The sequence below is a fragment of the Sphaerodactylus townsendi genome, linkage group LG02 (genome assembly GCF_021028975.2).
Source record: "Sphaerodactylus townsendi isolate TG3544 linkage group LG02, MPM_Stown_v2.3, whole genome shotgun sequence".
Taxonomy (NCBI): domain Eukaryota; kingdom Metazoa; phylum Chordata; class Lepidosauria; order Squamata; family Sphaerodactylidae; genus Sphaerodactylus; species Sphaerodactylus townsendi.
Genome location: NC_059426.1, coordinates 118,163,295 through 118,186,758, shown reverse-complemented (window position 1 = coordinate 118,186,758; position 23,464 = coordinate 118,163,295). Strand labels below are relative to the sequence as shown.

General features: G+C 44.0%; 1 protein-coding gene across 12 annotated transcripts in view; it reads right to left on the bottom strand.

The window, feature by feature from the left end:
* GPHN (gephyrin) overlaps positions 1-23,464 on the bottom strand; it is a 403,230-nt gene that overhangs the window by 10,261 nt on the left and 369,505 nt on the right. For all 12 annotated transcript variants that reach the window (XM_048483966.1, XM_048483967.1, XM_048483970.1 and 9 more), the window contains 5 exons: positions 6,086-6,173; positions 4,503-4,576; positions 1,685-1,749; positions 1,278-1,381; positions 152-248 (listed from right to left, as the gene is read on the bottom strand). In XM_048483966.1, the coding sequence (XP_048339923.1) occupies positions 152-248; positions 1,278-1,381; positions 1,685-1,749; positions 4,503-4,576; positions 6,086-6,173 (428 nt within the window). The remainder of the gene's footprint in view (positions 1-151; positions 249-1,277; positions 1,382-1,684; positions 1,750-4,502; positions 4,577-6,085; positions 6,174-23,464) is intronic.

The following is a 23,464-nucleotide window of genomic DNA, read 5'->3' as shown; positions in this document are numbered from 1 at the left end:
GAAGCTTATGCATCTCACTTTTTGTTTTGAATGTTTCACACAAATTATGGTGAAATGACATTCACTTGTATTTCCGGTTTGTTGCTACATTCCACAGAAATAGAGAAAAATAGACACACACACAGAGAGAGAATATGCTTCTGTGGCTAACCTGTACTTTGTGCCCAAGGCAGTGGTTCTTGGTGATGCCAAGTCAGTATGCACCGATGGTATTCTGGACGAGGGTCCAATTTCACATCACATGATAACTGAAGAACATACACAGAAATAAAATATAGTGTAATTTCCTTCATGCTATTTATTTATTTAACATATTTCAAGTCCATCTTTCTCATTGAGACTCAAGGCAGATTACACAATGTAAATCAATGAAACATCTAATACAGAAACCTGAAACAAAGAACAGACACAACACATTATACAGTATAATATAGAAGATGTTATCACATAATTAAAACAATGCTGTAAAAACAAGGTAATACATACAGCAAACAGATAATGTTTAATATACACAGTAGCATAGTCCACAGACTTGTTCTCTTTACTGAAGCACATCTGAATCACTCCATTACAGTAGAGCTCTATCATATTTATAAAAATAGCCTGCTGAACAATTTTTCTTTTACATAGTTTGCAGAATGACAGAAGCATAGGGGTCTTCCACCCCCCCAGCCATTCCACAACAAGGATAAAAAGGACTCTGGACAGAAATGACTTTAAATTGCCACTAAGACGTCCCAAAATCTAGTCAACCACTGAAAAATGTCATGCTGGAGTTGGCTCAGATTTACAAGAAAGACATACTGCTTTGACTATTGAAAAGCTACAGAAGTAAGCATGATCACACCCAATTAAAATGTGTACCTTCTCACAGAATATCCACAATCTATTTCTTCTCTATCCCACTTGTATGTCTTAACTAGATAAGATGTTGAGAGATCCAGAACAAGATCTTTCCAACATTTTCAAAGTCCAAAGGCAGCTGCATGAGCCCCTGATTTGGACTGGGAGTACAAAACAGAGGAAGGATCCAATTACATGTAGTTATGTAAAGCAACCCCCTTCCATACTGGTGTTGAAGGAGGGAAAAAGGCAGGCACAGTCAATAACAGCAATACAAGCTTTGCCAGATCATGCTTATTCTATGGATGATCTGACAAAAGATTGGGATTTTAGGTCAAAAATATTTCTGTGGGTTATAGGAGATTTCTCTAATTCTTTAAAAATTGATTAGATGGAGCAGCTCAGAGGCTCATCCTATATTTAAAAACTCTTACCCTGGCTTTTATAATAGTGGGCCGAGGGTCCAGGATTCCCTGCATTTTCCTCAGAGCTGGGACAACAAAGAGATTGCAGGTAACAACAGCTGACACAGGATTCCCTGGAGATTAAGAAACAATAGCAGTGTATAGATGAACAAATCTGAATTAATAATGGAATGATAAAGAAAATTGCTACACTGCTAAAGCAGCTTTCAAGATTATTCCAGTGTGGTAGGCACAGAAGACATTCTTTACCTATGTCACCAGGCCACATGAAAGATGTAACAGTACACAGCATCCAAATTTAAATTAACAAGGAGCTTTATATTTCCATTCTCAAGTTCTGTGGGATTTCAAGTTTCTTTCATACTTTTTGTGCTTCTGTCAGTAACAATCATATTCCTCATTTTAGCAAGACGTACCTGGGAGTGCAAAGATAATTTTTCTTATACCATCAATATCCAAAGTTGCAAAGGTTGTTGGCAAGCTAGGAAGAAAAAGCAATTGTTAAAACTATGAAACCATCTTTAATTAAGCTTTGGAATTCTACTAAAATATAGAGATATTTACATTTGCTATATATTCTATTTTTTGCTAACTTTCATATCCTTGGAATTACTGTCAATTCTAATATGGCACTGGCATATAGTTGAAGGTGTTTGCCAAATATTCCAAAACATTTGGTTTCTAACACATGATTCCAAAAACATTTACTGTACTCAGAAGTATACCACATTTTATTTATTCGTTTAGACTTACATCCCACCTTCACTGACCAAACTTGCACTCAGGGCAGCTAACAGTACAAAAAATATCAGCAATTAAAATACATAAGCTAACTAAAAAACCCATCATTCAAATTTCCCAACTGGAGTTTATAATTATTGCATTAAAATTCTGGTTCCCAGGGTGACCACCCCAGGAAGGAGAAGCATGAACTAAACTGAAAAACCAAACCATAATCAACTACAGGCCAAATAAGGCAGAAAATAAATCCAAAGAATAACAATGAGGATAGAGATACATGATGTAACCAGTGCTGCCTTCACCATATGCCTGGCAGAACATCTCCATCTTACATTGAAACAGATCCCACAGGGCTTGGGTCTCATTTGATAGACAGTTCTACCAAGCCAGAACCAAAGCTGAAAAGGCTTTGGTCCTGGTTGTGGACAGCTATGTGTTTCTAGACTTACTCCCTTGGATTTCAGTTCACATGTCAACCATTTAGAATGTACTATTCTTATAGCAGTGGCGTAGGGGTTAAGAGCAGGTGTAATCTAATCTGGAGGAACCGGGTTTGATTCCCTGCTCTGCCGCCTGAGTTGTGGAGGCTTATCTGGGGAATTCAGATGAGCCTGTACACTCCAACACACACCAGCTCAGTGACCTTGGGCTAGTCACAGTTCTTCTGAGCTCTCTCAGTCCCACCTACCTCACAGGGTGTTTGTTGTGAGGGGGGAAGGGAAAGGAGTTTGTAAGTCCCTTTGAGTCTCCTACAGGAGAGAAAGGGGGGATATAAATCCAACTCTTCTTATTATTATGGTTAAGAACATTCTAAATATTTTAACCTATTCAAATGTTTACACCTTCTAATTAGAGATGAGAAAATTTCCTCCGTTCTGAAGTTCTATTTTGACTTGAGTAATTGGTCTGGTTGCCTAACTGAAGATAACAAAAGAGGATTTTGTGAAGAAGACCATGTCAAAAGACACTGAAGTCAAAATCCTGTTTAAGGGGCAGGTTGGCCAAAACATAATGAAAAGGATGAATTGTGAGTCTTTCCACTTCCAGGTATCATTGCCACCAGTCCCCTTATTACCTCACCAGCCAGAGACCAAGGGATTAAGCCTCTAAGAACATGGAAATCAACCCTGTATGGTAGGATGCTTTCAAGATAAGTTCTAGAAAACTATTACTGTGGTAGCTGTAGCCAAAGGGCTAAGGCACTAGACTTAGACTGAAGTCCCAAATCCAAGAAAACCAAAAAAGATAAGTAAAGTGGTTTAGAATAAAACTTCACGAATATATCTTAAAAGAGCAGTGTACAGGGAGGATAAAAAAACAATAAAGCTATATATCTAAGTTAACAATAGGCTTCAGCACCATAGAATCGTCCAGTAAATTTCGAGTTTGGGTATTTTTAACTTTGTGACACTGAATAGTATTTGGCTCTTACTGAAAATATTTGGGTTAAAAAAATCTCCAAACCCAAAAGGCAGGAGACAGATCCCACATAGAGGCATGTGGGGTCTGGTCTGCTGTACCCTGTCTTTCCTATCCAAACCCTGAAGGGCTTTGATAGAAGAGGTGAGGGCAATCTTGCATGCTGGGTTGCTCAGCTCAGCATTCAAGACCACTGTGTGCTCTCCCCCTGCCTCTCCTGTCCCACCCTGAAAATGCTGGGGCAAGAGAGGGAGGGGGGATTTTGCAGGTCGGGCTGTTCAGCTCAGCATTCAAGATAGCTAATGCTCTCCACCCACATCTTCTGTCCTAGCCCAAAAAGGCTGGGACAGGAGGGGCGGGGGGGGGGAGGAGCTTGGCATGAAGGATCGCTCCTGCTCTTCCCTACCTCTACTGTCCAAAAGCCAATAAAGCTGAATCAAGTTTGGCTTTATTGGCTCTCTGGGGTTGTTTATCGGGAAATTAAAATGTATCAGGATTTACTGAATCACCAAGCCTTGTTAGCACATTTCCAACCAGTGGTTCAAGATCCAGAGATTACCCAGCATAACTGGGTCCAACCAGATTTTCAAAACCCAAAATCTAAGGCAAGTGATCTGATCAACATGACCCACTCAGAATCAAGAAGTGTTCCAAAGTTAGATCAATCCAGGCAAAGGTGAACTAGAATGGAAGATCTTTACTTTATGTTCAATGATCTGCACTGATTCTTGTTGACCAATCAGATGCACAGCAAACAGTATAACTTTGCCAATCACATATGATTCTAACCAGGTGATTTAACCAATCAGATGAACTTGCCAGTAAGACCAGATACTCTGCAGATGCATTGGGTCCAATTAAGCAAACACCTTTTCCAACGCATGAGCAATTAGTTTATATCAGAAATAACATTTATAATTAAAGAAATAGCTCAGCAGATTTAAACTATAGCATCCTCATTATTCTATATTTAGAAACAAAGAACCTTGTAAAATATCTGTATCAGTGTAAAATGTTTCCAGTCTGTGATGTAGTATATCAAAAACCAACATTGACTATGAAAATATTTTTTACCCTGGTTTCATGAAAACCCTGCCAAAGTGAATCTGAGCATGAAGATCAATGTCCAGCACCTGCTTAAGATAGTCCTGTTTTCAAAAGAGAAAGAGAACTTTAAAAAGTGTTCACAATTCCCAAAAATTTCAAGATATGTGTAGAATGAAGCCCTCTCCAGTCCTAAGTGTTATATATACTGTTTCTGATACTAATCAACTTCTACTGGAGCGGGTATAGCACAGGCCATTTACACATTTGCATTCTGCCTCACCAGGCTTATTTTTTTCCCTTTCCAAAGTCATTGCGGGACAGATCAGACAAGCCACACAGTTTCCAAATGCTGGCAAAACACAACTTTTCTGTTGCTTTGCTTTTTCCATGAAGCAAAACAGTTAAACAGGAAATTTTGTTGCTCCTTCCTGCCTTCCTCAGCAGTTTTTCCTACTCTTCCAAAGGATCAGAAGGGTTTGATTGTTTTTTTTTAAACAGTGCAGGACTAACATTGGAGCAAAGGACTGATCTATCAACTTATTAGACTACAGGTAAAAGTGGGGAGGCATCCGCCCCAAATGGGCTCAGCTGACCACCATTTCTGAAAGATCAGAAGGGTTTTGTTTTTGTGTGCATGTATGTTTTAAACATGGTAGCTCTAATGGTGGAGCAAAAGACTGATTTATTGAGTTATCAGAGTCCGGGGGAAAACCGGGAGGGTGCGGGGGGAGGACTTTGCAAGAAAATAACAATGCATGCAGGATTTAAAATTTTGCCCCCATTGAACTGACAGGAGTACTTTAGATAAGAAGAAAAGGACCCTTTTAAATTGCAATAGCGCAGGTAAAAGGACTCTGCCCCTCTCCTATTATCTGTGTGATTTAGTTTGGTTCTACTAGGTGGAACTCTTGGTTTCAGTTTCTCTTTCTCCCTTAGCTGATGGGGGGGGGGACCAATTGGGCTCTTCTCCCCACAACCTCGCTTCCAAAGACCCACAGGAGAGCTCCTTCCTTTGGCCCTGACTTGGCTCAGCATGCGCAAATCCACTGCCAGGGGGGAGAAAGCCCTTGAGCCGGCAGTTCCTGGCGCCATGTGCCTCATCCCCAAGGCTCATATATGTGGCAACTGGCTGGCAGGGAGTCGTCGCCATGCGATCCATTCTTACTGAATTGTATGGTATGATAATTGTGCCACACTATTAAATTAAAGGGAGGCACTTCTGCAAAGGCGTTTCAAAATGACTTCTGAAATAGAGGCACCTTAATCTCCAATCTGCAACCTCATAGAAAATGGGGTTTGAGAAGAGCTTTGCAGCAGGTGAGTCATGGGAAAACAGAACATCTTAGCCTCAGTAACACAGTGTTTCCAGGAACTGCTTAGGCTTGTATTTGGTGGAGTGGACTCTTGCCATGAAAATTTATGCCGTAATTAATTTGTTAGTTCTTAATGTGCCATGAGATTCCTTATTCAAAATCAATGTGCTGGTGGACTAATTCAGAATTGATCCCAGTCCTCCCTCACTAGAATATCCCATTCCTTAATGCACTTCATTCCCATCTCAGACTTGTCCTTGCTCCCCATTTCAGCCCAACATAGTTCTGTGCACAAACCTTTTCCCCCATGGACACACCCCCTGATGTGATGATGACATCAGCACGACTGATTCCTTCATTCAAGGCATTAAGTAAATCATCTGGGCTGCAAAAATAAAAACAGATTTATGATCATGTTTTTGTAAGAAAAATAATAATGGCATATTTGCTAAAAATCAAAATGTAATTCTTCCTTTTCTTAAAAAGCTACAAGTAGACAAAACATATTGTTCAAGAATAGGACTTACAAGAAATTATAGTAGCGAAGTCTTTTTTTGGTATATATCATAGTAAGCTTGCCCAGTCTGGCAAGCAAAGCAAGATTGAAATCATTTCATATATCACATTACAAGTATTTTGGACAAATAGACTACTGGATAAGGTTATTCTCAAAAATTCATTACAAAAAACAAAAGATATGAAATTGCTTGAGCATTTTGGGTTGTATCCTACTGTCCTGCTCTGCTTAGGATGGCATAGATCATGCACACAAGGCATGACCCACTGATGAAAGGCCCTCTTCCATCAGCAGGGCACACCTTGTGCCAACAGAATATGGCATCCTTAGCTAAGTGGAATGATTCAACAAAATTAAATTTGCATTTTGTTCTTAATCATGTGGATACTGGCAGATTCTCATTTATATTCCAGTAAAACTCAAAGCTACAGTTGGCAGGTTTGGTCAGCCAGCAGATATCTGACTTATGGAATTTCTTTGCCTTAGTTAGCTAATGCATTAAACATACATGTATAATTCCTGCTAATAGCAACAGTTCAAGGTCTCCAAGGAAAACTGCCAAACAGGACTGCTCACAGATAAAGACAGGGTTTCTTTATATTTGGGGGATTCCAAAAATATTAAAAAGACCTCCCACAAACCAGCCTGATAAGCACTCAGGACTTGGTAAACTCAGTTTACTGGCTACTGCTGATGGCAGTGGTGCATATTTTGCAGAGGAAAAACAGAGAAGAAGCAGGAGAAGAAATGGCTTCCTAGAGCATCTGGGAATGTTAGTATCGTAGAGGGAGAGATTTGGAGGATATTAATAAATGATAACCAGCTGTAATTCCTGCTCTTCAGTCAGTTTAGGGTGCAATACATTTTAAGAGCCATGATCACTTTGTTAGACTAAAACATTCAGATGGCAGGATTCATTAGGGTCATGGGAAGAGTATTTAAACACTGGTCTACAATACAACATGATAAAAAAGTTGGAGGCTTGCAGGAAATCACATTAAAAAGTGCAGATAAGGTGGTTTATGAAATCCTGAACTAACACACAGTTAACTTTACTCAACTTACTCAACTTATACTCAAATGGGGCACATATCATCCAGTAGGGGCACATATCATCCAGCCCACTGGCCTAGTGGTGAAGCTTGTAAATGCCAGCTCGGTCCAAAATAAATCTTTCCTCATCCAGGAACTGACCCGGGATGAGGGGGCCAACCTGGTGTGTATCACAGAGACTTGGATGGGTGAGCTGAGGGCCCAGCTCTTATCCAGCGCTATCCCCCGGGTTACTGTGCACAGCACCAGCCTAGGCTGGTGGGGGAGGGTGGGGGACTGTGGTCCATAGGGATTCTATCACCTCACCAGACAATCCACCTGCCCTGTGGCTGGTGTAGAGAGTTTGTTCTTGGTGCTTGGCCAGAAAGATAAGTTGGGTTTGCTGCTGGTGTACCACTCACCCTGCTGCCCGGCAGCCTTCTGTCTGAGCTGACAGGGTCAGTCTTGGAGGTAGTGTTGGAGGCCCCCAGTGCAGTGATTCTGGTGGACTTCAACCTCCACATCGAGGGTTCCTCTGATGGTCTGGATCAGGACTTCATGGCCACAGTGGCAACCATGGGGGTATCTCAGTTTGTTTCTGGTCCAACACACTTGTGGACATGCTCTTGACCTGGTCTTTGTGATGGGTGGGTTAAGGGTGATCTGTTAGTGGGGGGACTTAATATTAGTCCTTTCTCAGGGACAAATCACTGTCTGGTGAAATTTGGGCTTCTGATACCACTCCCCCACTGCAGAATGAGGGACCAATTAAGATGCTCTGTCCTTGGAAGATGATGGAATCCCAAGAATTCCTGATTGCTCTAGGGCAGGGGTAGGGAACCTGCGGCTCTCCAGATGTTCAGGAACTACAATTCCCATCAGCCTCTGTCAGCATGGCCAATTGGCCATGCTGGTAGGGGCTGATGGGAATTGTAGTTCCTGAACATCTGGAGAGCCGCAGGTTCCCTACCCCTGCTCTAGGGGATTTTCCTGGTGACATTGTCAGCACTCCTGTTGAGGTTCTGGTCTCACTTTGGAATGGTCAGATCAAGAGGGCCATTTACATGATCACTCCTGAGTGCCCTCACCCTGCTAGCAGAGTCCATCAGGTTCCATGGTGTACTGGGGAGCTGAGGGCAATGTAGAACAAAAGATGACGACTTGAGAATAGGTGGTGAAGATTGTGTTGAAGATCTGACTGGACACTGGTGAGAGCCCATTATCAGGCCTACCAAGTGGTCTTGGTGAAGAAAGTATACTTTTCCACTCTAATTAGGTCTGCAAGTAGCCATCCAGCAGAGTTATTTAGGGTGGTGAACAACTCTACTCAGAGGACAGTGGTCAGAATGCCCCTGGTATCTGCTCTGACCATTTTGCTGTGCAACTTAAGGATAAAGTTGCTCATAACCACACAAGATTGGATTACACTGTTTGGACCACTGTTTGGTCCTGTTTTGTTGGCTCAATTTCAGTTTTTGAGGTCTGAGGATGGAGACAAGTTGATTGCAGGGATGTGGCCTACCAGTAGTCCTCTGGACCCTTGTCCATCCTGGTTACTAAAAGCCAGCTGTGGGAGGTTGACTAAGTGGGTTTAAGAGATAGCGAATACCTCTTTGAGGGAAGGGGTGGTGCTGGCACCTCTGAAAGAGGCGGCAATCCATTCCCTTTTGACGGGGCCCTCCTTGGATCCTATGGAACTAGGCAACTATCACCAGGTGACTAACATCCCATTTTTGGGTAACATCATGGAGACAGTGGTTATGGCTCAAATACAGACTTTCTTGGAGGAAACTGATTTTCTGGACCTGTGTCAATCTGGTTTCAGGCTGCTAGGTCATGGCATGGATACAACCCTGGTCACCCTGATGGATGACCTGCACCAGGAGAGAGGTGGGAGAATGGGTATGTGCCACCCTGTTGATTCTCATGGATATCTCAAAGGCTTTCAATACCATAGACCAGGGGTGGCCAACCTATGGACTACAATTTCCATCAGCCACTGTCAGAATGGCCAATTGGCCATGCTGGCAGGGGCTGATGGGAATTGCAGTCCATGAACATCTGGAGTGCCATAGTTGGCCACCCCGGGTACTGTACTACAGTAGTTCTCCTCCTATCTCCACAGTCGGTTCCAGAAGATAGCATTGGGAGATAGGTGCTCACAGTCCTCGGAGCTCCCTTGTGGGGTTCCCCAGGGCTCAGTTCTGTTTCTGATGCTGTTTAACATCTATATGAAGCCACTGGGAGATGTTATCAGAGAATGTGGAGTTGGGTGTCACCAATATGTGGATGATGCTCAGCTCTATGTCTCCATTTCATCGGAGTCAGGAGACACACTCCATGTGCTGGACCACTGCCTGGTAGTGGTGGGAGGTAGGGTTGGGATTTTAATTTTTGTAGGTTGTAGTGTTTTAATGGGGATGTTTTAATGTTGTAGCTGCCTAGAGATCTTGCATATATCTGGGGTATAAAACAAACAAATATAAAATCCTTAATTTCTATTAACATTTCAAATGGTATTGCGATGGATCTAGCAGCAGGCAGAGGCAGAAAAACCAGAATGTAACCCTTACAAAGGCTGAGGGTGTAAGTGACAGGCTGGGTGTAGTTAGAGTTTTAGAAACACTTAATGCTTCTGACAGGATTTGAGAAAGAGTTCAACACTGAGTTCCAGAGAGAGAAGACTTGTTTCAGTAACTGGGAGAGACCTATGGTTTTGGCAGGAAGAGAGTGTTGGGAGATAGAGGGTCCCAAACTCGAGCCAGGAAGGGAATTTATTTCTAGGAAGAGAAGAATTCCTAGCCAGGTTCTTGAATCAGAGCTAATAAGTCTTCTGGACAGAGTGAATAGAACTGAGGGAAATGACAGGGAAAGAGATTGTGTCAGAGAATTACCAATTTTCTAATCAGAAAGGGAATCATGCTGCTTGTGTGAGAAAGATTTCTCATCCCTAGTTGTGTAGTAGGATTTACTTCAAATACTACAAGCTAATCCTAAAGTTTGAAGGGGAAAGTGAGTTAGGAAATACTCCTTTCAATTTTATTATTATTATTATTATTATTATTATTATTATTATTATTATTATTATTATTATTATTATTATTATTATTATTTGGTATACCGCCCAATCCCCGGAGGGCTCTGGGCGGTGTACAACATAAAAACAAATAAAAACATCAAAGGCATCCATAAATTATAATAAAAACAGCAGTTATAATATATCTAGATGGCGTCCCTCCTAAACCTGATCCCTTTAGCAAGAGGGGGAGAGGTCCCGATGGTATGAGGAGCCCATAGATCTTAATAATGGATCCCATTAATATTGGGATTCCAGCCTGGGGGGGGGGCACTCAGCGGCTGGTTTCTCCAAAAGCCCGGTGGAACAACTCGGTCTTACAGGCCCTGCGGAAATCCCCAAGGTCCCGCAGGGCCCGGACAGTTGGAGGAAGAGTGTTCCACCAGGCAGGGGCCAGAGCCGTAAAGGCCCTGGCCCGAGTGGAGGCCAGCTGCATCATTGAGGGGCCAGGGATCTCCAGTAGATTGGCCTCTGCCGAACGCAGAGGCCGAGCTGGGAAATATGGGGTAATGCGGTCCCGAAGGTACGAGGGTCCCAGGCCGCGTAAGGCCTTGAAGGTCAAAACCCACACCTTGAAGACGATTCGGAATTCAACTGGGAGCCAGTGCAGACGGCGCAACACAGGTTGTATGTGGTCTCGAAAGGCGCCCCCTGTGAGCAATCGAGCCGCTGCATGCTGGACCAGTTTCAGTTTCCGGATCAAACATAAGGGAAGGCCCGTGTAGAGCGAGTTACAATAGTCCAACCTGGAGGTGACCATTGCATGGATCACAGTGGCCAGGTCCGTGTTGGAGAGGAAGGGAGCCAGCCGTCGGGCCTGACGCAGATGGAAAAACGCAACCCGGGTTATATGGGCCACCTGGGTCTCCATTGAAAGAGGCGAATCCAGGTGGACCCCCAGGCTGCGAACGGAGGGGGTCGGCGCCAATGAGGCCCCCTCCCACACCGGCGACTGGAAATTCCCAATCTCTCCCCCACGGCCAAGCCACAGGATCTCCGTCTTGATGGATTAAGTTTTAACCTGCTCTGTTGCAACCAACCAGCAGCAGCCTCCAAGCAATGCTGTAGAGGCACTTGAGAGGGCGGTGACGGCTCCCCCCTCCATCAACAGAATGAGCTGAGTGTCATCAGCGTACTAGTGACAGATCAGCCCAAAGCTACCTACCAACTGAGCAAGGGGTCGCATATAGATGTTAAATAACAATGGGGACAACAATGCCCCCTGAGGCACACCACATTGAAGCGGGCACCTCCGGGAGGCTTGGTCCCCACACCACACTTGCTGACTTCGCCCCCGAAGAAATGAGGCAATCCATTGAAGGACACTGCCCCGGATCCCGGAAGCGGCCAGGCGGTGGGTCAAAAGGTCATGATCGACCATATCAAACGCTGCGGTAAGGTCCAATAATACCAGCAGCGCTGATCCGCCTCGGTCTAGTTGCATATGCAGCGTGTCTGTGACAGCGACGAGAACCGTCTCCGTCCCATGCCCAGCATGGAAACCGGACTGGAAGGGATCGAAGGCCGATGTGTCATCCAGAAAGCCCTGAAGCTGCTCCAACACCACTCTCTCAATTACCTTCCCCAGAAACGAAAGATTCGAGACTGGGCGGTAATTGGCCAGATCCCTAGGATCTAATGATGGTCTTTTCAAGAGTGGGTGGACCACCGCCTCCTTCAACCCACCCGGAAAGACTCCTTGCTCAAGGGAGTCATTGATGATCTTCAACAGGTGGGGTCGTAGCTCCGCCCGGCAGGTTTTAATAAGCCAGGAGGGGCACGGATCCAGAGGACAGGTCGTAGGTCTAACAGCAGCCAAGGCCCTGTCAACAGCGGCTTCGGAGAGCAGGGAAAACTGGGTCAAACAAGGACCAGAAGACGACAAGGGAGCCTCCAGCTCACTAATTGTAGTCAAAGTGGGGGGTAGGTCCTGGCGGAGCGACGCGATTTTATCTGCAAAGAAGCTCATGAATGCCTCACAGCTAATAGTCAATTGAGGATTTGTAGAACCTTCTGATAAGGAGGTCAAAGTTCGAATTATACGGAATAATTGTGCAGGGCGAGAGCTAGCAGATGCGAGAGAGGAGGAGAAGAAAGCCCTCTTCGCCTCCTTCGTCGCCATCTCATAGGCTTTCATAAACGTCCTATAAGATGTTCGCGCAGCTTCGTCACGAGATTTCCTCCACACTCGCTCTAGCCGTCTGAGTACCCGCTTCATATGGCGCAGCTCCTCGGTGTACCATGGAGCCTGCTGTGAACGGGGACGCAGAGGACGCCGGGGGTCAACAACCTCGATGGCCTTGGAGAGTCGGGAATTCCAATCCTCCACCTGCTCATCGAGTGTGCCGGCAGGTTCAGGGTCCCGCAGAGCATTCAGGAAACCAAGTGGATCCATGAGTCTCCGCGGGCGGGCATAAATCAGCCCGTCGCCTAGACTGGAGTAGCGCGGCATGTCCATCCGGACCTTCAGGGCATGATGGTCGGACCATGGCACTCTGTCAACAGAGGATACGACCAAATTAACCTCAGACCCGAAGACCAAATCCAGCTTCATGAGTGGGGCCAGATTTCAATAAGGAGAGGCCCAGCGTTGCCATGGATGACACTAGGTCCGCAGCTGCTGTGCATGAGGCGGTGTCGACATGGACGTTGAAGTCACCCAGGACAATAAGCCTGGGAAACCTCAACGCCCAGTCCGCCACCACCTCCAGCAGCCGCAGTAGGCTGTCCCCCGGTGCGCTAGGCGGCCGGTACACCAGTAGGACAGCCAACCTCTCCAAGGCCAACCACTCCAGGCCGACACACTCCATGCCGGTGATCTCCGGGACGGGGACTGCCCTGAAGGGAATAGAATTAACAAGGCACCAGAGTTACCACATGAATCTCTCTTTGTTATCTTGAGTATATTCTGCAAAACATCTTGAAAGTCTATCATATTTTAAAAGCATTAAGAACTCTGGGACAAACTGACACCTTTTCTAAAAGCCATTTACCATCTGTGCAGAACTTTGAAAACAACTGAATATCTGTAAATAAAAGCTGTATTTTTCTACACACAATTCCAACCTGATTCCCTGAAATTGTCAATTTCTATGTTTTTTATTTGTTAAACTTTAAAAAGGCTTGCACGGTTTTCTGAGGTAAAATACAGAGAGAGAGAGAGAGAGAGAGAGAGAGAGAGAGAGAGAGAGAGAGAAGGGAATGGGGCATCACTTCAGTTCCCTAAGCTGGTTCAATTATCTACAAACTTTACATCAGGTAGACAACTCACTACGTGGTCATCACTTTGGACACACACCCATTTCCCTCTGTTTGATTGGCTACTGTGAAAATAAGCAACTTAAGTATATGAGCCTGTGCTAAGATCCAGCAGAACTCTTTTTGCATTTTTCAACTAATCTGCAAGGTTCCACGTGCCTCTACTGGCTACCAGTAGGAGGGAACTGCTTCTTCTTCTGGTGTGGATTGCAAATAAAGATGGTGGCCACGAATAAGGTAATCTGTGAGTCACAGGCTGGGTTCATATTAAATTTTCCTCATGTAGCTATTGATAAATAAAGAAAACAAGTGGAGACCAAAACAAGGTTCTCAACAATAAAATACTGGTTAAAAATCCACTATAGGTCTGATGGGGATAACCTGATCACAAATATGCTAGGAGACACAACATTTAGCTGTTGGTTTGAATTAATCCACAACAAAATTTGCAGATTTGGAATAGCCCTGAGCAATCTGACAATCAGTGATGAAACCTATGTATTCCAAGCGATCAAACAAAGATTACTTGATCATGAAAGACAAATGTTGCTGACACACACACACAGAATATGCTCACCGAGTGCCTTAGGCATACTTGTAAAGTATGGCATAAGAGAAAACGACCTGTCTTCACTAACTGCACCACTACAATGAACAGCCCTTCTCCCTGGCAAGATTAAACACCTTCCCCTCTCCAGGAAGCCTCCTTTAGATCTAGTGAAATCAGGAAGTCGTGTTGTTGAATCACCTGTAACATAGTTCTGAGAGATTCCATCTTGAACCTTTTCTTTTTCATCCAGAGGTTTAACTGTTTTAGATTTCAGGTAGCATTCCAGTCCCCTGATTTTTGGGGAATTGAAAACAGTAGAGAATTTACCCCATCCTCTTTGTTCCACAAACACAAGCTCTACGGTGCCTTCTTCCCTCAGATGTTGCACTGCTTCCATGAGGATAATGGCTTTCCCCCCTGACTTAGGGGCAGGGGAGTTCTGAAACATATTTGGTGGTAGTGGGGGTGGAAATAATCTCTATGGAGTACCCCTCCAGAATTACATTTAGTACCCACACATCCTTTACCTTCTCTTCCCACATGTTTGTGAACATGGAAAGTCTGCCTCCTATGATGTAGTCAGGCTGAACTTCCTTTTTGATTGAAGTTCCTGTGCTGTTTGGTAGATGGGAAATGACGACCTTGGTTCTTGGACTGAAGGAGTTGTTTCCACTGGATCTGTAAGATCACTGATCTCTCTGCTTGAAGGTAGAATGAAAGGACCAAAAGGAGTTGTGGCTTTCCACTCTTTATCCTTGTTGGCACTCGCAGACAAAGATGACTTTATTGCCTTTTTCTTTTCCTTGGTTTCCACCAAAACCTTTTCTAAGATGGAATCCCTAAAGAAAAAGTTGCATTTGGTGGAAGTGTCCATTTTCCAGTTCTTTAACCAGAGATTTTTGTGAACCACTACCTTAGCTGCTTGGGACCTGGTGCAAAAATGTATGGCATCTAATGAAGAATCAACTATAAACGGTGAAACTTCTTGTATTTTCAGTAGGGGTCTTCTGAGTACCACTGGGACAACCTCTGAGTCTTGTATCAGGTTGTCTGCCCAAACCCTAGCAAAATTGGACAGGACCACCAGCGCTCTAATGGACACAGAAGTCTCATATGCCTTCTTCAGTGCTGCTTCATTCTTCCAGTCTAAGGAATCTTTAAAAACATTTTAACTGTCCTTAGACAAACGTGCCCAAGAGTGAAGGACGATTGCCCCACCAGTGCAACCACCAGTGGCAGTTTCAAGCCTTCCATTGCCTCTTCAGGAAGGGAGTAGAACTTTTTGGCCCTTGTGCTCAGAGTAGCACTTTTGCCACATGAAGACCATTCTTCTTTGATGGTCTTATCAAAGCATTTAGGAAAGAGACATCCAGATATCAGCTTTACAGCTGGGTAGATGGTGTAGTATTATTGGATTAATCAGACTCCTTAAGTTGATATTTAAGTGATGCCATGACTTTTTTCAACAGCTGCTGAAAATACTCTGCTGAAAACAATCTGGATGACTGATGCTGGGATTCCTCTTCGTCCCACGACCAATCTCCTTCCTCTTTCTTTGAAGAAATAATCTCAGTGCAAATGGAGAAAGAGTCCTCAACATCAAGCTCCAAGACTTCAAGGTGCTTGGTGTTTCTGAACACCTTCCGGCACTTTCTAGGGGCGGAAAGGCTGAACCAGTCAACCCTGAGTCTTCCCTGTCACTGTTTGGATCAGGGGAAGCTGGTCAGTTGAGGTGACAAAGCATCCAAACTGGCTTGGCTGCCTGTAGCTACAGTGTTGTTTTCATGTGGGGTGGGGAAGGGGAGCGATAAAGTTTATGACAGACCAGGGATTAAATTGGTCATCCACCCCCTTGCAGAGCTTGCTGACCACAGAGAATCTGAGGGAGAACTCAGGACATAGCCCAAAAGGGGAGCATCCACTTGCTGGACTGGAGAGAAGAAGCTGGTAGACAAGATGGCAATACCACCATTTTGTGGAGCTCCATCGCTACTGCTGGACCCACTGTGGAAAGGTTTCCTGCCCAAAATCAAGGCTGCTGAGGGGGAGCTCCAGTAAGGCCTATTCCCATTCCCAATGTGTCAGGTGATCCAGGGAAATACAGAAACTCTCACCAGTGTTTTCTTTCAGGTGGAATCTTTCTGGAGATGCTCCTAGTGGGGAGGATTGCAGAAGCAGCCCTGGGTGCACCCAGAGCTCTAGACTGCAAGCTTACAGGGCTTAAAGACAAATCCCATGGGTTGGGTTGTCCTGCCTGTATTGCTTTAGTGAGACACTGAGAGGAACTTTCCTTCTATCCCATTTTAGGACAAGGTGACTTGTTCTTATTTGACTCCCTCTTCTTTTTCATTCCAGTGGAGGTTCATGATTTGGAAAACTTTTCCTCAGACATTTTCCATAGGTAAGTAAGCAAAATCAGCTATTTGGATGTTTCTCACCAAAATTGATCATTGGAGCTGTGTACTAGTTACCTGGCACATTGGAGCTGTGTACTAGTTACCTGTGTACTAGTTACCTGTGTACTAGTTACCTGGCTATTGAGGTGGATTTAAAAGGAGAATCTGGGGTCCCTAGTTTAAACAACACTGAAAGTTATGTTGGAATCTACTCCTAAACAGTATCACTTTCAGTGGTGTTTAAACTAGGGAGATCAGATTCTCCTTTTAAATCCACCTTAAAGGGAGAATCTGGGGTCCCCAGTTAAAACAACATTGAAAGTGATGCTGCTTTGGGGTGGATTCTACCCCACCCTGAAACAGCAACACTTTAAATGTTTAAACTGGGAGACCAGACCAAATATTTAAACCCCCAAACAGCATCACTTTCAATGGTGTTTAAACTAGGGAGACCAGATTCTCCTTTTAAATCCACCTTAAAGTGAGAATCTGGGGTCCCCAGTTTAAACAACATTGAAAGTGATGCTGGAATCCACATCCAAACAACATCACTTTCAATGATGTTTAATATAGGGACCCCAGATTCTCCCCTTAAGGTGTCATAGGTTGAGAGAGGGCGTTGACCCTCCGGAGCCAGAGCCCGTGCCAGCATGCTGACTCAAACCCTTCTGGCCTGCCCAGAAGTAGACCTGGGCTCCTTCCAGCCTTCCCAAGCAGTAGACCTGGGCCCCTTGCAGCCTGCCCAAGTGGTAGACCTGGGCCCCTACCTGCCTGCCCAGCAGCAGAACTGGGGGTTCCTCTGTGAGATTGGCAGATGGCTTGATTTCTCTCCCCCCTCCACTGTATCTAGGGAAAAAGGAGTGGAGGGCCCCCCAGAAAACTCAGATTATGCCCCGGGCTCCATTTTTCCTAAATATGCCTCTGTTCCACCTTCCTGGGGTCTGTACAGGAAGGCTTCTATCCTCCTCAGGCCTGGGGAGAGCAGAAGCCAGCAGCAGGGACATGAGGGGGGTGGGGTTACGCAATATGTGGGGGGGGCTATGCAACCTGCGGGAGGCACCTGGAGGACATTTTGTCCCCAGGCGCCACTTCCCCCCCCCCCATACACCTCTGTCAGACTGTGGTTATGGGCTCACATGATTGAATTCTATTCCATACAAAAATTCTATTGCTTAGAAAATTAAATGTTAGGGAAAAAGCTTGACAAGCATCCTGATATATTAGTTTTCTATGCACAGGAAAATGTTTAAAAGAGTATTCAACCATGTTAACTCTTACCTGCATTCTGAAATGATACAGGTCAGACAAAGGTTTACCACCTTGTTAAAAATTAGCAGCATAACTGTACAACTAGGTAATATTAACTTTTCAAAAGTCTTTGATTTACACACTTGTCTCTTTCGCACTGAGTGTACATTTGCTTTGGGTTGGATTCTTAGTTATGCACATGTTTTCCCCTCTTCAGAATACATTGCACTCCCAGATCAGAGAATCCTAGTGGTATCTAAAATCTGAGAACAAGACGTAGTAGAGGTTTTGCTGAAGTGCTAAATATAAAGCATCCCCCGAAAGTAAGACGTAGTAAAGTTTTTGTTTGGAAGCATGCCCGTTGAACAGAACACCAGAGCATGGAGCTGTGGAGCAGAAAAATAAGACATCCCCTGAAAATAAGACATAGCGCATCGTGGGGAGCAAAAATTAATATAAGACACTGTCTTATTTTTGGGAAAACAAAGTAGCTCAAAGGAAGCAGCCCCCCCCTCCAAAAAAGGGTGGCTGGTAACCTCCCTAAATACATGTTACATGAAAACAACAAGGAAGTAGCTGGTGGGCAAAATAGCAGATCAGTTCAGCTAGGGACACTTCCTAGGAGGAAAATTCCTGTGCAAACAAACAAAAAATGCTGGAAAACCCCACTGTGTAGTATGTAGTGCATGCATAAATGGCCTTTGTTCAATAAGTAAACAGATATCTAAGGGGACTACTTTAACAGTATTTTCAGTAGAGTTTTATTTGACCTCCATTTAAATGTCTCTCTCTGCTATACTCATTTTTGCTGATCCAAGTTCTTGATCCCTTATGGGAAATTTTCTGTAACTTGTTCATTAAAACAGTAACAATTTCTGTGACCCTTCTCATTATATCTTCATATTGAAATACACAGTTAATATGAAGTGGAAATTAAGCAATATGGCACAACAAGATTGAACACTTGGGACTGAATTATCACAGCAACGCTCCAGCTCTATTCTCCATAGATCATGACTCCGCTGGATCACTGTGCGTGTCCTGTCCTCTACTAATCATGTTACTCAGTTGAATTTCTCAATTATTAGCAAGTAATTTCTACTGTATTTACTACAGTATTTGAAAACTGAAGTTCCTTTTAATATCTAATACATCAGGCTAAACTATTCAAAACAAAAATTTAAGGTATCAAATGAGATGCTGGAAATTTTTAAGTTAGAACAAGAAATCTGCACAATTACACCATATAAATGAGTATTTTGAAAAGAATACTGTGGTGTCTACAAAATAATTAGTTTTATACCTGTGAGGTATAAAACTTAAAAAAAGTGTTTATATTGGATAGTTACTCTAGAGTATCTACTAGTATTTATAATTCTGGACCTGGGATTTGGAGAGGACACTTTTCCCCTAATTTTCAAGGAAGGTGAACTGTCCTAATTTTCGGGTAGGACAGTACTAAATCAGTAATCAAATCTTTTTATTTCAAGTTCCAGAATTTTGGGACTATTATTTTCAGTTGGGGAACCAACTTGAGGGTCTGATACAGCTGTCTAAAAGATAATGATACCTAATTTGCACTGAACACAGCCTTCCTCTAATGACTCCCATAAATTTCAAGCAAAAGATACAAAGAGTCCGCTCTCAGTGCACTTCTCTCTACTGTTTCCTATGGAGAGACAGCGATGGTGGCTCAGCAGGAGAACATTAAAAATCTTGGTTGCATGTGTCTCCCCCCTCCCCCCATTCTCTTACAGTGACTGACTAACCTTTTAAAAACCTTTCCATGGAAGACACTGCATTTGCTGTCTTTTCGTGTTGTGGGCCATTATCTCCTTTCACAAACTAAGGCCCTTTCCGCACCGCAACGGTGCGGGGGTGCGTTGGCATAAACAATGCCGACATACCCCCCCCCTCCCGGACTGTTCGCGTAAAAAAGAGCACGTGTGTGTGAGACTGCATGTGATGAAACAATCATCCAGTTGCTATGAGATACATGTCTTTATGCTGGGTGTCCACTGGAGGAATATCTTAATTACTACTACTATTTAAGGAGATCCTGGTGGATGGGGTCTCATTCCTCAGAAAATGTCATTGGCTTAGGCAGCAACTGCTGACCTTAAACATTCCTTTCTCTGGGTCTGGCCTCCAATGATGCTTGGCTCAGAACCCTCGTCATGTCTTACAAGGATTCAGTTGGAAGAGAGAAATGCTGGTTGGCAGTTGAAGCAGTGGGACTATTGCTATCATCTGTGGCGAAGAGAACCACAGTCTGCACAGCCAATAGGGTACAATGATGATTATCTCTGTCTGCTGTTCCCAAAATCTGAGTAGCAGTCTTGGGAGCAGGGGCAGGGATGGAAAGGCATAGAATAGAACCTGAGGCCATTAACAAGTCAGATCATTGGATGCTTCTGCCTTTGGGTGGAAAAAATGAGTGATGAACCTCCTCAGTTGGTTTGATGGGGAGGTTAACAGATGTATTGCTGGCAGACCCACTGTGTCACATACAGGGGAAAAGCTTGCTTCTTTTGGCTCCCCTCCCCACTCTGTATTTGTTAACAGCTTAGCCAGTCTGCCTTGGTGTTCACAACACCTTGATGCGCTCTGTTCTTAGTGACAGGAAGTTTTTCTCTGCCCAGGTCAGGATCTTTAAGCCTCCAGATGCAGAACTGTTGACTTGAAGCCCCCTGCTTGTTCAGGTAGGTCTACACAGCAATGCCTGTTCTTTTCCTGAGTTTTCTTGAATCTTAAGGAAGGAGTGTGTCAAACCTTCAGCGAGCAAGCATTTCCCAATGTTCATAAAAAAGCTATATGCTCTATCTGAGTTCACTAACAAGCTGTTGCAGGTTCCATTAGTTGACACATTCCAGTCCTTCAGATTGGTTTCTGAGGACAGAGAAGGGTCCATTTGAGACCCACTAGACAAAAGATCAGAATTTGCATTAAAGAGAGCTCACAAAGCCATCACCATGGCCATCACAGTGTCTGCAACAGAGATGTCCTCTGCCCCATCAGGAGAACAGACCATTGGAGACTCACATGAATGGTCCTCACATGGATGGGAGGACATCTTGACCCTCCCTAGTCATCCTAATAATCTATCCATCTGTACACTGACATTGAAGTTAAAGCTAAAGCTATATTGTTGTCTTGTATTTTGCTTCCTGTTATCATCTTGTTTCATATGTAGTTCTTCAAGTAGTTTACTCAGATATTACAGTTATAGTCTCATAGTGATAGAAAGGACTATTTCTGGAAAGATCCAACTGAAGATGGGTGACTCCCACCAGAGGAGACAGGAAACAAAAGAAATTCAGTTCCTGCCTCTCTAAAGGAAGGGATGGAAATTACCCATGCAAGATGTCCTCCTGTCAGCATAGGAAAAGGACCATTCACAGTGCGTATCCAACAGTTTGCTCTTGTCTACCAAAGCAGGCTGACCTTTACTGGGTGAGGGATGGTGATAGACAAGTTTACCTTCTTGGCATCTAGAATGGTTGCAGGAGTTATTGTAGACTGCTTGAGAGGAGTCTTCCCCATTGGACCGTCTCCATGTTAGAAATCAGCGATTTTATCCAGTTTGTGAGCATCAGGATGGCTGAAGATCTTGCCCTGACGATTTGGAGGACCAAGATCTTTATTTTCTGCACCTTCTTATCTGTTACCATGAGTTTGTGTTGATGGTTACTTCGAGGTGTTTTAATACCTGTGATGGTATGGTTGAACTCTTTTGTAGGCTGACCAAGAAACCAATGGTCTATTCTGTGGAGACAGTCACTTGTTGTTGAGATGAGGCAGATATCAGGACATTGTTTAGGTAGTGATGGAGTAAAATGCCCTCCTGAGGAAGCAGTGTCACCTCACTGACATATTTGTGAAGACAAATGGAGCAGAACATAGCCCAAAAGGGCTATGTAGATAGTGGTCTATGACACAAAACCTGAGGAACTTGTGATGACCTGGAAAGATGGGGATGTCCAGGTATGCTTCTGTTAAATCTAGGGAGGTCCCCTCTCAGATGGATCTGAGAGTCTCCATCCAAAAGTGACAAAGTTTCACACCCCTGTTAAGGTATTTTAAGTCCAATATTGCTCTCCAATCCCCATTTCTTTTGAGGAAAATACTGTGAAAAATGTGAAAAATACTGAATAGATATCTTGACCCTTCTCTTCTTCGGGCATGGGTTCAACTGAGCTAATATTCAATAGGTGTTTTATTGCCTTTGCAGTTCTGAATCGCTTCATTTGATTGGTTGAAAAAGGTGATATCACCAAGTGCTCCAGTCGTCTCGCAATAAACTCTGCGGAGTAGTACTTGGTCACTACCTTCAAGGCAAATATATCAGCTTGAGACTTTTTCCAGACCTCAGGAAATATCAACAGTCTCCCTCCACCAGAGCTGTGACTGAGTCATGCCTTGTTTCTTTTTCCTTCCTGGTCCTGCCTGTCAGATTTGGAGGAAAACAACAGCTAAATCCTTCTCTTGCGTAGTCCTGGCAAAAGTGTGGCAGGGTGTGATGGGAGCAAAAGAAATAGTTGTTGCCTCCATGTCTGTTGCTGCGCCTCAGTGTCTTGGGCACAGATTTTGACTTGTCCCTGGATTTGACCAGGCAGTGATTGAGTAGTTTCCCAAAGAGCTTATCTCCTTGAAACAGGATGGCTGTGATAATTGCCTTGGAATGGAAGTCTGCAGGTCAGGTCCTCAGCTAGTGGAGATGTTTGATTTATTTATTTATTTATTTATACTTTGGGCTTCTAGACCGCCCCATCCCCGAGGGGCTCTGGGCGGTGTACAGCAGATTGCCACCGCCATAGCCATAGCTCTGCCCACGAAGGTGAGAGCTTTGAGCGTAGTGTGTGCCGCAAAGGAGGCAGCCTTGAGGCTCCTTCCTGATGTCTCCTTTTCAATTGGAAGAATCTGTGTTATCGTCATCATCCATGCAATGGCTGCTCATAATACCAGAAAGGCAGTTGAGAAAGCACAAATGCTCATTACTAAGTATGCACATGTTTTCCTCGGTAGGTGGTCAGCTCTGTAGTTGACTCCATCTCTCATATTACCATTGCCATCCTTTGAAAGAAGACCAAAGGACTGCAGGGCTGCTATTGGACTGTCTATTAAAGGAACTTGTAACAAGTCATTCGTATATGGAGGAAGGACATATAATGTTTAAACAAAACCTGGGACCTGATGGTTTGAAGTTGGTTTGGCCCTTTCATTTTTGAGCTGCTGCTTGAAAAACTGTGGGAATGGAAAAAACTTTCTTAGTGGGTAAAATGGTAGACAAAAAATCCATACTTCCAGAATGGGTGGACTTAGTATCAGATTTAGCCTGTTGTTCCCCTGATTGAGAGCACTTAATATCAAGGACTGCCATTGTTTTTGCCAGGATATAGTAATAATCTTTGATCTTAAAGAAATAAAGAGAATGTTTCACCATCCTCCTTTCTGGAGTCAGAATCGCTATCACAGGAGCATTCATCTCTCATTGAGCTGAGTCTGTTCTTTTTTGGGCCACCTTAGGAGGACCCCCCCTTGAGGATGAGTGTTAATGCACTGTTTTTATGTTAGTAATCTAGATGCTCTGACTCACACG